General features: G+C 45.8%; 1 protein-coding gene across 1 annotated transcript in view; it reads left to right on the top strand.

The window, feature by feature from the left end:
* EVPL (envoplakin) overlaps positions 1–13723 on the top strand; it is a 38055-nt gene extending 24332 nt beyond the window's left edge. The window contains exons 11-21 of the mRNA XM_044675142.1: positions 1040–1186; positions 2610–2764; positions 3140–3287; positions 4078–4346; positions 4649–4787; positions 5361–5554; positions 5917–6067; positions 8665–8748; positions 8890–9000; positions 9140–9232; positions 9998–13723. Of these exons, the coding sequence (XP_044531077.1) occupies positions 1040–1186; positions 2610–2764; positions 3140–3287; positions 4078–4346; positions 4649–4787; positions 5361–5554; positions 5917–6067; positions 8665–8748; positions 8890–9000; positions 9140–9232; positions 9998–13450 (4944 nt within the window). The 3' untranslated portion in view covers positions 13451–13723. The remainder of the gene's footprint in view (positions 1–1039; positions 1187–2609; positions 2765–3139; positions 3288–4077; positions 4347–4648; positions 4788–5360; positions 5555–5916; positions 6068–8664; positions 8749–8889; positions 9001–9139; positions 9233–9997) is intronic.
* The last annotated feature ends 1389 nt before the right edge of the window (positions 13724–15112 follow it).

Consider the following 15112-nt stretch of genomic DNA (forward strand, 5'->3'; position numbering starts at 1 on the left):
TTTTCCAATAAAAAATAATTACAATTAAAAAATATACATAGATATTTATATATCTATACATGTATATATTTATATATCTATACATGTATATATTCTGTATATTTATATGTATATATTCATATAAGCAGATGTATAGATTTGTACATATATGTATATAGTTTTATATTTACATTCATATATTTATATAAGTATATGTGGTATATATTTATGTGTACGTGTAGATATTTATATGTATATATTTGTATATTTAAATATATTCATATTTATATATTTATATCTGGGTTTTTGGTGACAAGAAGATCTGAATTTTAAAAAAAATAGTAGGGAGCTATTAAAGTTTATTATTTATTTATTGGAGTGGCAACTGAATATATCGGTGGATAAAGTGCTGGACTTGGAATCAGGAAGACCCAAGTTCAAATCCAGCCTCAGACACTTTCTAGCTGTGTGACCTTGGACAAATCACTGAACCTCTGTCTTAGCCCTCTGGAGAAGGAAATGGCAAATCACTCCAGCATCTTTGCCAAAAAAACCACCATGAACCCACCATGGGGTCATGGAAACTAGACCCAACTGAACAACAAAGTTTCTTAGGGGGAAGGGGGAAGAAGGAGAGGGTCCCAGTCAAATCTGAGTTTGGGCAGGTGTATAGAGGATGAATGAGAGCAGGAGGCTGATGCCTCTGGAGGATCCAGCTAGAGATAGCCAGGAGGTAGTTTGTGATATGGGACTGGAGCTCAGCAGAGAAGCTTAGCGGTAACCAAACCCCCAAAGTAGCCGAGGAGGGCATTAAATGAGAGATCATAGGGATGTCTTGGGGGGACCCAGAGGGGCGGAGGGGATGAATCAGCAAAGAAAATGGGGAAAGAAGGCTCTCTCCTGAAAATAGTTCTTGACCTCTGAACCTTCTTGGGGGAAATTGGAGGGAGAGTTCCTAGAATTTTCAAATTCTAAGGTTTCTGCTCCAAGGCTTCCTTGGACTCGTCCTGACAGCTTCAGCTTTCCCTTTTTTTCCTGTCTCTTCTCCCTGCTCCCACAGGTGGATGAAAAGCAGCTGAGTATGTCAGAAAAGACCATCCAGAACCTCAAGAAACAAGGCCAGAATATCGCCCCTCTCCCTCTCCGAAGGACCCATCCTGGGAAGCCCCTCCAGGTGGACAGCCTCTGCGACTGGGACTCTGGCAACGTAAGGGCAATGTTGCTAGCATGCCCAACTCTTTCAGTTAGTCAGCAAAATTTAATAAGTTCTTGCTTTGTGCCAGGCACTTTGGAAAATGCTAGGAAAGCAAAAAAAAAATAATTAATTAATTAATCAAATCAATTACATATGATAACAAATTTCTACATAAGCTTTCCTATTATATGATAGAACTTATCTTCCTCCCTCCATTCTTTTCCCCCTCTCTGTGCTGGCAGGTGATTCAATCTGGGTTGAACTGAATTTTTTAACAGAATTATTGAAGGGGAACAAGGGTTCTTTTCCTGTGTATATGTTCCCAAAGCTGTAGGCATGGGGAAGGATGGATATAGGTTGATGGACCACCTCTTAATAGCCATCACTAATTAAAGATGGCTTGGGATGGTCAAAAGAAAGGCTGAATAAGGAGCTCCTAAAAATCTATTTATTAAGTAGCCTGACTCACCTCGGGTCATCCCCAATCCTAAGAAAGCCATGGAGACCTTTATCATTTTATTGGTTATGATGGTAGCCTAACTAATAAAATTAATATAATTAATAAACATATTCTTACCCCCAAATCAGTCTTCCAAGATAATTTTTAAATTTTTATTTTTATTATCACGCAAAACACATTTCCATACTGGTCACTGTCTCGAGATCATTTTAATCGTAGCCCAGACAAACTAAGAGGAAGAAGGGCACTCCAGGTGTGGGGCATGGTCAGTTCAACGACATGGAGAATGATGGTGATGGAATGCTATTGTGCTATAAGGAATGATGAACAGGATGAGTTCAGAAAGAGCTGGAAAGACCTACATGAACTGATGCAGAGTGAAATAAGCAGAACCAGGAAAACATTGTACACAGTAACAGCAATATTGTCGAATGATCCACTGTGATAGACTTAGCTATTATTGGCAATACAATGATCCAGGACAATTCTGAGGGAATTAGGACAAAAAATGCTATCCACCTCCAGAGAAAGAACTGTGGGAGTCGAATGCAGATGAAAGCATGTGATTTTTCAGTTGTTGGTTTGGGTTTATATTTTAGAGTTTTGGTTTTATAAGATTATACTCACAAAAATGAATAATATGGAACTATGTTTTTCATGATAATACATGTATAACCCAGATCGAAGGCCTACCAGCACCCGAATGGGAAAGGGAAGAGAGGAAGAGAGATAAATTTGATCATATAACTTGGGAAAATTTGTGTGGAAATTTATTGCATGTAATTGGTTAAAATGTATATGTATACATATATATGTATATATATATATATAAATGATATAGGAGTTTCAGTTTTCATCTTGGAAGAATGAGCTATTGGAATATCTTGAGCTGTTGTGTATAAAGTACTAAGAAAATCTTTAAAAAAATTTTTTTTAATTAAAAAACAAACAAAGCTTCTCTTCCACCCCATCTAGGTACAGCTATTGAGGGGAGAGAAGTACACATTGAAGGATAACAGTGACCCCCATACCTGGGTGGTAGAGGACCATTGTGGAGAGTCCAAGAGAGCCCCGGCTGCCTGCTTCTACATCCCCCCACCTGACCTGGATGGTGTGGCTAAGGCTGGCCGGTAAGGGGGTGATCCCAAAGGGTAGCTTTAGGAGATCTATAGATCCTAATCTCCTAATCTTCCTGAGCCCTCCTTTGTCCCCGGGTCCTGAGGCCTCACCTCAAACTGTGCCCCAGACCCTTCCCCATGGCCAGTTATATGGGTGCACCTCGTTCCAGAACCACAAGATTGGGCTGAAGCTCGGGGTTCCTTGGATTTCTGAAGGCTCGTGAACCCCAAGGTATTCCCCTCATTCTCTTCATCTTCTTCTGGGTTTACCTGATCAGGATATCATTTTATCAGCACTGGGGAGTGGGAAGGGGACCCTAAGAAAGAAGAAGAGGAGAAAGGGTAGGAAAGAGGGTAATTATCTTCTCATCTGCTTTCCCATTCCAGGCTAGAGTCTGAGGTGCAGGCATTGAAGCAGAAATGTAAGGACCTCCAGCGTCGCCTGACAGCCAATGCCCATGAGCTAGTGCGGCCCAGCCAGCAGGGTATGGGGGCACAAGGGAGAGGGTACTATCTAGAGAGTATGGAAGAAGGGGTGGCTGGGTGGTTCAGTGGGTAGAGTGACAAGCCTGGTACTCCATATATACATATATTTCCATATATACAATAGAAAAGAAAAAGAGGGTTGCATATGAAACTGAAGGTCTCTAAATAATTACAACTTGATTTTTTAAAAAGTCTCTATGGGGGTAGTTAGATGGCATAGTCAATAGAAAGCCAGGCCTGGAATCAGGAAGACCTGAGTTAAAATCTGGCATCCTAGCTGCATGACCCTAGGCGAGTCACTTAACCCTATTTGCCTAGCCTTCCCACTCTTCTGTCTTAGAGTTGTTACAAAGACAGAAAGTAAGATGGATTTTTTAAAAGTCTATTTTAAGTTCAATTATAGCTTTCAAAGCTGTCCTACTTGACCTTTCTTTTTTTTCCCTGATTTAAAAAAAAAAAAGTCTTCAATGACCCTCCTTTCTTTGCCTTTTCTTTCTTTTGCTATCTTATCCCTATTTCCCCTCACCATCCCACCCCCATCCCATTAGGAAAAACAAAAACAAAAACAAAACTTTAGGAACAAGTACATATAGCCAGACAAAACAATTTCCAGTGGCCATATCTGAAAAATCACATCAAGGCTGCAGTTAGCTAGGTGGCCCAATGGAAAGATTGCTCAGACCTGGCATCAAGAGAACCTGGGTTCAAATGTGACCTTCCTAGCTGGGAAATTACATAACCTCAATTACCTAGCCCTTGCCCCTCTGTCCTAGAGTTGTTTCTAGGACAGAAAGTAAGGGCTTGAGAGAGAGAGAGAGAGAGAGAGAGAGAGAAGTAAGGAAGGAAGGAAGGAAGGAAGGAAGGAAGGAAGGAAGGAAGAAAGAATAATTCCTGGGTTCACAGTAAAATGTCTATCCCTCTCTCTTCAGAATACCACCCAGAGGCTACAGGGCTTGGAAGCAGAAAAAGAGGCCACCCAGAAGGAATGTGAATCTTTCCTGTCCTCCAAGCCAGCTGGGCCCACTGTGCTTCATCTGCCAGTGACTCTTAACAATGTCAAGAACAAATATAATGATGTTCAAGTCCTCTGCAGTCTCTATGGGGAAAAGTGAGTGTTCTTATAGATCCTTATAGAGCAGGGGTTGCCAACATACGGCTCTTTCTGCAGGAGCCATAAAGTCAGGTTTTTTTTCAGGCACTGTTACAGGAGCGCGCACTGTGAGCACTGTACGGCTCTCACGAAATTACATTTTAAAAAATGTGGCATTTATGGCTCTCACGGCCAAAAAGGTTGCCGACCCCTGTTATAGGGACTGGCCTGGAGAGTTAGGGAAGAAGGTAGAGGAGGGGAGCCAGAGGTAGGGGCAAGGCCAATAGGGATCTCTGATCCTCTCCCCATTTCTCTCCCAGGGCAAAGGCAGCTCGTGCCTTAGAACAGCAGATCCAGGCATCAGATAAGATGATTCAAGACTTTGAGTCCGACCTGGTCCAGGAGGCCCCCATTGGTGTCAGCCCTGGAGCACTGCAGGAACGAATCAGTCAGTTGCAGGTGAGAGACAGTATTATGTTTAAAAATGGGATTGGTGGGAGTAGTCTTACCTGCAATATAGTCTTAGTTGTATAAGAGTACATGAGAAAGGTGTGGATGCAAAGAAGAGGGCAGAGGGAGGGGATACCAAGACCTGGGCCCATGCATTGTGAAAGCATTTGTGAGGCAGCTAGGTGGCTCAATGGATAGAGAGTCAGACTTCAAGACTGGAGTCCTGGATTCAAATTTGACCTCAGATACTTCTAGCCATGTGATCTTGGGTAAGTCACTTATTGTTGTTCTGCCTTGGGACCAATACACATTATTGATTCTAAGACAAAAGGGAAGGAAGGAAGGAAGGAAGGAAGGAAGGAAGGAAGGAAGGAAGGAAGGAAGGAAGGAAGGAAGAAAGAAAGAAAGAAAGAAAGAAAGAAAGAAAGAANAAGAAAGAAAGAAAGAAAGAAAGAAAGAAAGAAAGAAAGAAAGAAAGAAAGAAAGAAAGAAAGAAAGAAAGAAAGAAAGAAAGAAAAAGAAAGGGAAAGGAAGAGAAAGCATGAAAGCATATTGGGGTTGAATCTGTTCCTACTACTTCAGAGGCAAAGGCGGGTGTTGTTGGAGCAACAATCCTGCGTCCTGGGGCTGCACCGGGAGCTGAAGACAACAGAACATGGCTGTGGGGCACTCCAGAACAATTTCCAAGAATTCTGCCAAGATCTGCCCCAACAAAGGCGTCAGGTGCAGGGGCTCACTGACCGCTACCATGCTGTAGCTGACCAGCTGGACCTTCGGTGAGGAGTAGGGGCTTGATGAATGTATGTTAGAAGAGGCCATTTGTATGTGTTCCTGAGTCAAAACCCTCTCCTTCTGCCTTAGTCTTCTGGTCTATTAAATTGGAAGTTTCTGCTGCCCTTGGCATCCATGGTACCCCCTAAACTGAGGCCCAGAAAGGGATGGGAGGGTGGTGGATCCCAAAAACATCTTCTCCAGGAAGATTATCTTCGTTGATCCCTGAGGAAGTAACAGACTACCTGCTCCATTTTCCTTAGATCTTTGGTCATGGTCCTTACCCTCTGTTGGTTGTATGACCTGAGCCTTTGGCCTTTCCCCTTCCCCAGGCTGAGGCTGTCTGTTCTCCCATCCTATTCCCCAGGGAGAAGGCGGTACAAGATATCAGTCTTATTTACCAGCAGTTCAAGAATTCCAGTGAGAACCTGCGCTCCTGGATGGAGCATCTCCCCCAAAATGAGCTGGGGTCCACTGATGGGCCCAGTCAGATCAACTATAAGCTGCAGGCCCAGAAGGTGAGAGGGATATGCGACACTGGCCATACCACTGTGCCAGAGTTCCATGGGCTCTTAACTCTCCTGATCTGTAAGCTCCCTTCCCTTTGTAAGGAGGAAGATGCTTTAAGGGCAGGCTACTGAGCAGACAGCCTGGTTCTTGTCCCTCTGACATCTTAGGGAAGGAAGCAAACCCCAGGCAGAGGCAGAGGCAGAGGCAGGGCTTCTTCCAAGCCCCCAAACTTTGAGTGGCCAACAAGGCAGAATGGGTCACTGAAAAGGAAGCTGGAGGGGGCAGCTGGGTGGTTCAGTGGATTGAGAGCCATGCCTAGAGGTTCTAAGAAAGAAGATAGGGAAGAGAGAGAGAGAGAGAGAGAGAGGAAGGAAGGAAGGAAGGAAGGAACGAACGAACGAACGAACGAACGAACGAACGAACGAACGAAGGAAGGAAGGAAGAAAAAGGAAGCTGGGGCTGGAGTCAGACAATCTAGATTTGAATCTTAGCTCTGTGTGACCTTGGGCAAATCAGTTAACTCTCCTGGTTCTCAGTTTCCTCATCTATAAAATGAAGAGGGGAGGGTAAAGGGAGGAGGACAACTTAGAGTTGAATTTCCTTCTACCCTAAATCTTGATTCTGTGATCTATTTCTGTATGTGTGTACATGCTTCCCCCTGGTGGCCCAAACTGGAAAATGTCTTGGTCCAGCTCATGCAAGCTAATGGTCAATGGAGAAAGAGCAAACTAGGCCCACTTGGACATTCTTCCAGGGTACTCCCTGTTCTCCTAAGATCCGGCTCAACACTGGATGGCTGCAGGCAGAGAAGGGCCTTGTGCATCCAAAGACTGGACAACTTCCACATGATAAAGGCTGAGCAAATCCCTAGTATATACCAGAGTTTCCAATGGTGAAGACAATTCCTGCTCTCTCTTTTTCCTTCCTTCATTTTCTCACTCCCAACCTTGAGAGGTATTGCTTAATCCAGAGGCTACCAGGAGAATGCTCTATTGTCCTCCAGGGGATCCAAGCCTATCTGAGACACCTAAGTGGCACACTGGATAGAGTGTTGGGCTTTAATGCATGAGGATCTCAATTCAAATCCTGACACATAGTAGCTGGGTGACCCTAGACCAGGGGTCAGCAACCTTTTTGGCCGTGAGAGCTATAAACGCCACATTTTTTAAAATGTAATTTCGTGAGAACCGTACAGTGCTCACAGTGCGCGCTCCTGTAACAGCGCCTGAAAAAAAATTTGACTTTATGGCTCCTGCAGAAAGAGCCATATCTGGCCCTCAAAAGAGCCAGATATGGCTTGAGAGCCATACATTGCCGACCCCTGCCCTAGAAAAACCGCTTAATTTCTCTAAATCTCTGTTTTTTTAACATGTAAAATGGGGGAGTTGGACTCTATAGTCTTTAAGGTCCCTTCTAGCTCTAAATCTAGGAGGTCTGGGAGAAGGGTCTAGGGCAGTGATGGTGAACCTTTTAGAGACCAAGTACCCAAACGGCAACCCTCATGCAACATGTGAGCTGTCCCCTTACCCCAGACAGGGGAAAAAGGAATTGCTCCCATTGGGCAGATGGGCAGAGGGCTGGGTGTTGAGAGAAATGTCCTCAGGTGCAGTAGAAAGAGGGATGGAGGGGGAGCAGCCCCCTCTGGCACATGTGTCATAGGCTTGCCAACACAGGTCTAGGGCTAGATTCTAGCTAGTGAATTAGGAAGAATCCTAAACTAGGACAACTAGGTAGCATAGTGGATAGAGTGCCAGGCCTGGAGTCAAGAGAAACTGAGTTCAAAACCAATCTCAGACACTTCTAGCTGCATGACCCTGGGCAAATCACTTAACCTTGATTTCCTAGCCCTTGCCACTCTTCTGTCTTATAATTGATAGGAAGGGAGGAAGGAAAGAAGGAAGGATGGGAGGAAGGAAGGAAGAATGGAAGGGTGGAAGGAAGGAAGGAAGGAAGGAAGGAAGGAAGGAAGGAAGGAAGGAAGGAAGGAAGNGGAAGGAAGGAAGGAAGGAAGGAAGGAAGGAAGGAAGGAAGGAAGGAAGGAAGGAAAGAAAAAAGGAAGGAAGGGAGGAAAAAAGAAAGGAAAGAAGGAAGGGAGGGAGGGAGAGAAGGAGGGAAAGAAGGATGAAGAGGAAAGAGGGAAGGAAGGAGGGAAAGAGACAAAGAAAGGAAGGAAGGAAGAACCCTAGACTCTGAGTAAGAAGATCTGGGTTCAAATTCTTCCTCTTCCTAACTGTAACAACTTTGGGCAAGTCACCTAACCTCTGGATCTCAGTTTCATCATCTGTAAAATGTGGGGTTACATTCAATGACCTAAGAATCTATTATCCTCTGATCTCATGGTACTAGCCTTAGAAAGAGTGCCATAGTGGATACATGAAATGTTCCTAGCCATTATCCATATTACTATATTCTTGGTAGTGGGATTATGGAAGACACAAAATGGAAGGAGCCTATCTTTGCTCTCATAAGGATGTTTCCTGTTTTTCATTGCCCTATGAGGGTCCCTAAAATATGAAAGGAAGAGAACATAAGGTTCTCTTTTGGCCCAGGAAGTAGTTCTCTTCCAGCCCTGGGCTTTGGCTGACTTTGCTTCTTTCTTTCCCAGCGTCTGGTACAGGAAATTCAGAATAAGGAGAAAGACAAAAACACAATATTCCACCTATCCCAGGACCTCCAAGCTGCTCTCCAAGTAAGTATATTTTCTCAACTTTGTTCCTTCTCTCCCTCCTTCCTCTGTCCATCTACCCCTCTCTCTTCTCCAAAAGATGCCCTCCCTCTCCTCATCCCTCTGACTGCTAGGTTTTTGCTTTTTCCTCCCATCCCTCTACAGGAATATGAGCTGCAGATAGATAAGTACCGTTGTTCCTTGGACCCTACATTGACAGCATCTGCCCCCAAGAGACCTCGGATCACTCCTTTGCAGGACAGCATCCAGACCCAGGTAAGAATGGGCCACAGTCTCCAGGGCTTTGCTTCTCTCTTCTGGGGGCCCACTGTTCTCCCACAGACTTGTAGGCATGCGCCTTCTAAATAGTGGCCACTAAAAAGTGTCCTTTGCTTCCCTCCCTCCCTCATTCCAGGAGAAGGACCTAACCAAACGCTACACTGAGGTTGCTGCCCAAAAGCATCAACAGCTGAGTCGGCTGGAGTTTGCCAAGAAGGTGTTGGAAAAGGTACTAAGATGATTTTTAGGGTCCCTTTATTGTTGTGGCTCTCAATTTACAGATAATGCACCCATTTCATTGTTTGAATCTGGAAACCTTCCCTGTCAATTCAGGGTGCTTGCCAGCCAATCAGTGGTACCATCTCCCTATCTCAGGGACACCTGGGATATAGACAATCTGAGAAGAGAGAACTGGAACTCTCTGCCCTTGGATCTACACAAAGGCACATTCCCCTACTTGGCCTGCAGCTCCTATGAGAGTTAGATCTTAAATGTGTTGCTCTTCAGGTACTAGACTCCCTTCCCATAGGGACCAGACCTCTTTTCCCCTAGAAAGCCCAGCCCTTTCCAGAAAAGACTCACACTGTCTGCGACGGGGGAGCAGAAGAGGGAGAGGGGAAAGGTCATGAGAGGTCACTAAATGCTTCATCCCACTATCATTTGAAGGTACAACATAGAACTCTCTTTTCCTATTATGACCGATTGACTTAGACTTCCTCAGAGGGCACATCAAGAATAAATAATATGGGGGATAAATGAGAGTTTATACTTTCTGGAAGGTTTGGATGGACGTGGATGCTCTGCCTGGCTGGCGTCATGGGCATTTATCTAGCCTGTTTCAAGGGTATCCCATCTTGCCTCTTGCCTCCATCCTCTAATTTACTGGTGCCCTTAAGGCACCAAGAGGAAGAGTCACTGACCTGATGGGATGAGGAAGGCCCTTCTTCCTGATCTCTCATGCCACATATGCTTTCTCTTTTTTTTTTCTCTACAGAAGGAAATCATTGAGGCTATCCAGCCAGCTCACCACCCAGAGCAAGGGTCTGAGAAGCGGACCCAGGTGAGCAGAGAGTCAGAGTCACAGGCACTGAAATCCCAGCTAGAGGAGGAGAGGAAGCGAGTGGCCCAGGTGCAGCAGGAACTCCAGGAGCAGAGGAATCAGCTGCTGCTGCTAAAGACCCAGAAACCTGTGGAAAGGCTGGAGGAAAAGGAAGTGGTTGAATTTTACCGAGACCCCAAGCTTGAGAGCAGCCTGTCCAAAATGAAATACCAGGTGGAGGAGGAAGGCAAGAAGTGGGCCCGCATGAAGGCAGACCTGGAGGTGGTAAATCAGAAGATAGCCCACCTGGAGAAGGAGAAGAAAAACATTCAGCCCCATTTGCTGACTAAGGAAGTCACCCAGATCAAGAGGGATCCCAACCTGGACAACCAAGCGGTCCAGATCAATGCTGAGATCGAACACCTGAGGGGAGAGAATGCCACCATCTCTGCTCGACTGGAACAGCTAAAGAGAGACCTACTGACTCTGGAACAGAAGGAAGCAAATGTGAAGGAGAAGGTCATAGTGAAGGAGGTGGTCAAGCTGGAGAAAGATCCTGAAATGGTCAAGGCATCCTGGGCTCTAAAGAGGAAGATCGAGGAGGATGCCAGCCGGAGGAAAATGGCAGAGGAAGCGGTGGCCAAGTTGCTGGCTCGTGCCCAGGAGCTAGAGCAGCAAATTAGCAGTTTGGAGCCCAAAGTTATTGTGAAAGAAGTGAAGAAAGTGGAGCAGGACCCTGGACTCCTTAAAGAGTCAGTCAAGCTAAGGAACCTCATTGAGGAGGAGAAGAAAAAGAACATGATGCTCACCAGGGAGCTAAAGGAACTACACAGCAAGTACAGTTTGGTGGAAAAGCAGAAGCCCAAGGTGGAGTTCAAAGAGAGAGTCAATGAGATCTTCCAAGTAGATCCAGAGACAGAGATGGAGATTACTCGGCTCCAGGAGGAGCTCCAGGACACCACAAACAAGAGGAGTGCCATTGAGAAGGAGGTGGAGGGAATCCTACCAGAGCTGACTATCCTACGGGCCCAGAAGCCAACTGTAGAATACAAGGAAGTGATTCAAGAGGTAGTGAAACATGAGAAGAGCCCAGAGATCCTCAGGGAAATCGACCAGCTGAAGGCTCAGCTCAATGAGCTGGTCAACACCAATGGCCGATCTCAGGAGCAACTCATCCGACTGAAAGGGGAGCGGGATGAGTGGAAGAGAGAGAGATCCAAGGTTGAGACCAAAATGGTGAACAAGGAGGTGATACGTTATGAGAGCGACCCAGTGCTGGAGAAGGAGGCAGAACGTCTGAGGCGGGAGATGAGAGATGTGGTCCAGAAGAGGAGAGCGATGGAAGATGTGGTATATGAGCTTCAGAACAAGTACCTGCTGTTGGAGAGGAGGAAGCCGGAGGAGAAGGTGGTAGTCAGAGAAGTGGTGGTTACCCAGATGGACCCAAAACTCCATGAGGACCACAGCCGTCTTAGTCGGAGCCTGGATGAGGAAGTGGCCAACAGGAGACGGCTGGAGCGCGAGGTGCAGCAGCTCCAGGCCACAGTGGAGGAGAAAGAGAACCTCCTCAGCTTCCAAGAGGACCGTGACAAAAAGCTGGCCATTGAGAAGGAGATACGGCATTTGAGCCTAAAAATCCAGGAGAGGGAGCAGCGGCCTCTCGCAGTGCAAGAGAAAATCATCATGGAGGAAGTGGTCAAGCTGGAGAAGGACCCAGATCTAGAGAGGTCAGCAGAGGCCCTGCGGAGGGATCTGGACAACGAAAAGAACCGGGTGAAGGACTTAAACAGGGAGTGCAAGAACCTACAGGTTAAAATTGACATCCTTCAGAAGACCAAGTCCCAGGAAAAGACTATCTACAAGGAAATCATCAGAGTGGAAAAGGACCAAGTCTTGGAAAATGAGAGATCCCATTTTTGGGAGCTGCTCAATAGGGACCGTACTGCAAGACAGAACAGGGAGGAAGATGTGAGGAGACTCAAGGAGAGGATCGAGAGAGCTGAGGCATTAAAGAGGACCTGGTCCCGGGAAGAAGCTGAGCTTCAGAAAACTCAGAGCCAGGCCAACCAGGAGCGAGCAAAACTGGAGAAGGAAATGAGGGACCTTGAGAGGCAGAAGCAAGAGCGCATGTTGTGTTTACATGAGGAGTCCAAATTGCTCAGTCAGAAGACAGAAAGTGACCGGCAGAAGAGGGCCCAACAAGACCAGGAGCTCTCTCATCTGGAGGCAGCTATTCTCCGGGAGAAGGATCAGATCTATGAGAAGGAGAGGACTCTAAGGGACCTTCATCTAAAAGTGAAACAAGAAGAGATTAACCAGGACACCCAGCTGAGAGAGACCAACCTTTCCACTAAGATCTCTATCTTGGACCCAGAAACAGGGAAAGACATGTCACCGTATGAAGCCTATAAGCGAGGCATCATAGATCGAGGACAGTATATCCAGCTACAGGAACTGGAATGTGACTGGGAAGAGATCACCACCATGACCCCATGTGGAGAGGATTCTGTTCTCCTTGACAAGAAGAGTGGGAAGCAATATTCCATCGAGGATGCCCTCCGCTGCAGAAGGATCACCAAGGAGGAGTACCATCTCTACAAGGATGGCCACCTTCCTATTTCTGAGTTTGCTCTCCTGGTGGCTGGAGAGACCAAACCTTCCTCACTCTCAATTGGCTCTATCATCTCCAAATCACCCCTCTCCTCACCAGCGCCCACCAGCCACCCAACCACCAGTATCTTCTCCCCTGGCTGCTCACTTGGCCTCAGTGATGACACCTTTCCCATTGCAGGTATCTATGACATGGTGACTGACAATAAGTGCAACATCAAGACTGCTGTCGGCAAGAAGATGCTGGACCCCATCACTGGGCAGAAGCTGCTGGAGGCCCAGGCAGCCACGGGAGGCATCGTGGACCTCCTGACAAGGGAACGCTATTCTGTCCACAAGGCCATTGACCGAGGCTTGATTGAGAACACTTCTACTCAGAGGCTGCTCAATGCCCAGAAGGCTTTCACTGGCATTGAAGACCCCGTCACGAGGAAGAGGCTGTCGGTAGGTGAGGCTATCCAGAAGGGCTGGATGCCCCGGGAAAGTGCCCTGGCTCACTTGCAGGTTCAGCACCTCACTGGAGGACTCATTGACCCCAAGAGGACAGGTCGCATTCCTGTTCCCCAAGCCTTGCTGGCTGGCATGATCAACGAAGACCTGGCTCAGCTCCTCCAGGATGAATCCTGCTATGAAAAAGAATTGACCGACCCCATCTCCAAAGAGCGGCTAAGTTACAAGGAAGCCATGGCCCGATGCCGGAAAGACCCAATGACGGGCCTGCTGCTCCTCCCCGCGACCCAAGAGAATTACTGTTCTTACCGTACAGCCTCCACTTCTCTGTCCCGCTCTCTGTGCTAACGGAAATGCCCTTATACATGGTGAGCAGGCATGAAGGCATGTGTTAAAGGTCATATATCTTTTTTTTTAAGCTAAATAAAATTCTCTTTACTCTTCAGAGGCATCCAGATCCCTTACCTTTCTGTACCCCAATGTTTCATTATGGAGAGTGGTCTTTGTATCTGAACTCCCCTACCTTGGGTGACTAACTACATTTCCCTAGCCCCGGGGGTCAGTCTGACTTTGTCTGCACTCTCCAATCTAATGCATGTAATAAACTCTTCCATTGTCTCAGTGGCTGGGCTGTCATTAATTGAAACATGGAATATAGTTATCTTGTTGGGACAGGGAGGTTGGGATACCTGCTGAGAACTGGGGAGACTTCTCCCAGCTTGGTGGAAGGGGGAGGCCCTGCTGCCTCTGGTTCTGAGTCTAGGATGAGTTGTCCTGAGATGACTCTAAGAACAAGATGTCAATGGTGCAACCAAGAATACGAATCTTCCCTATTGGAATAAGGATGACCTCTCGCCTCCCCTGAATCTCTCCTCCAGTCTCAATCTGTTTCCAACCTACTTTTCCAGGCTGGTTTAATATTTATGTCTTTAATGGACTCATCATTCTAGCCAAACTAAATTACCAAAGATTCCCTTAATTTGGTATGCTCTTTCCCAATTTTTCTACATTCATGATGGCCATCCTCTGTATTTTATTCCCTTGCTATTTCTACTTTCCTTCAAGGTTAAGCTTAACTGTCTCCTCTGTGTAGGTTTCCCTGACCATTTCTACCAGCCTCCCATTCAGCAGCAGTTGTTACTCTAAAGCGCATTATCTGCCCTCACTTGTGTCTTTTATAATTGTCTATATATAATATTATGACCAGATACAAGAGTAGATACTTATTTACACACATTCAATCCATCGACCAAGCATTTATTAACTACTTTCTATGTGTTCTTAATCATTTTTGTGTTTTCTTCTTGGAAAAGCATTTTTAAATGCATAAAATAAAATGCCTATTCACAAAGGAAATGAGTTACATTGAAATGGTTACATATATATATATTTTTATTTTATTTTTTTTTTAAGTTCCTAAACCCCATGTTAAGAACCTCTGGCCTAGGGACAATCTATAGGCCCCTTGTATGTCATGCTGAGTCTTTCTTTTCCCTGTGGTACCCTTTTTTCTGAAGGGACAGACACCACAAAGGTCAGAAATGTCCATTTTATTTCATATTCTTAAAGCCAGGACCAAATGAATGCAATTACATAGTAGATAAACAGTTAACTGCTGAAAATACACTCAACTCACATACTTGCCACTGGCCATGTATGGAAAAATTCCCCTCTCCTCCAACTCTTCTAATTGGAATTAAATTCTTTCCTAAACAGTTTAAACCCCAAAAGAATAGCAAGAAGGCTGGATGTGGAGCACGGGAGCAGAGTCCCCTCCACCTTGGAATTCTTGACCTGCAGGTAAAGTTTGGGCTAGGTCTATGATGACAAGAGATCAATTCCTAAGGAGTGGAACAAAGTGGATTTTTAAAAAAATGGCTCTCTTTTTCCAAGTGCCACCCAACAGGTATAAGGTTGCTGCTCTCTTACCTCTCCCTCTCCCTGGGAGAGGAGGGCATCTGTGCCCTCCACTCTGAAGTGACACAGTCAAACCCAACAAAGAACATGGGA

The sequence above is a fragment of the Gracilinanus agilis genome, chromosome 4, assembly GCF_016433145.1.
Source record: "Gracilinanus agilis isolate LMUSP501 chromosome 4, AgileGrace, whole genome shotgun sequence".
In the NCBI taxonomy this organism is placed as follows: Eukaryota; Metazoa; Chordata; class Mammalia; order Didelphimorphia; family Didelphidae; genus Gracilinanus; species Gracilinanus agilis.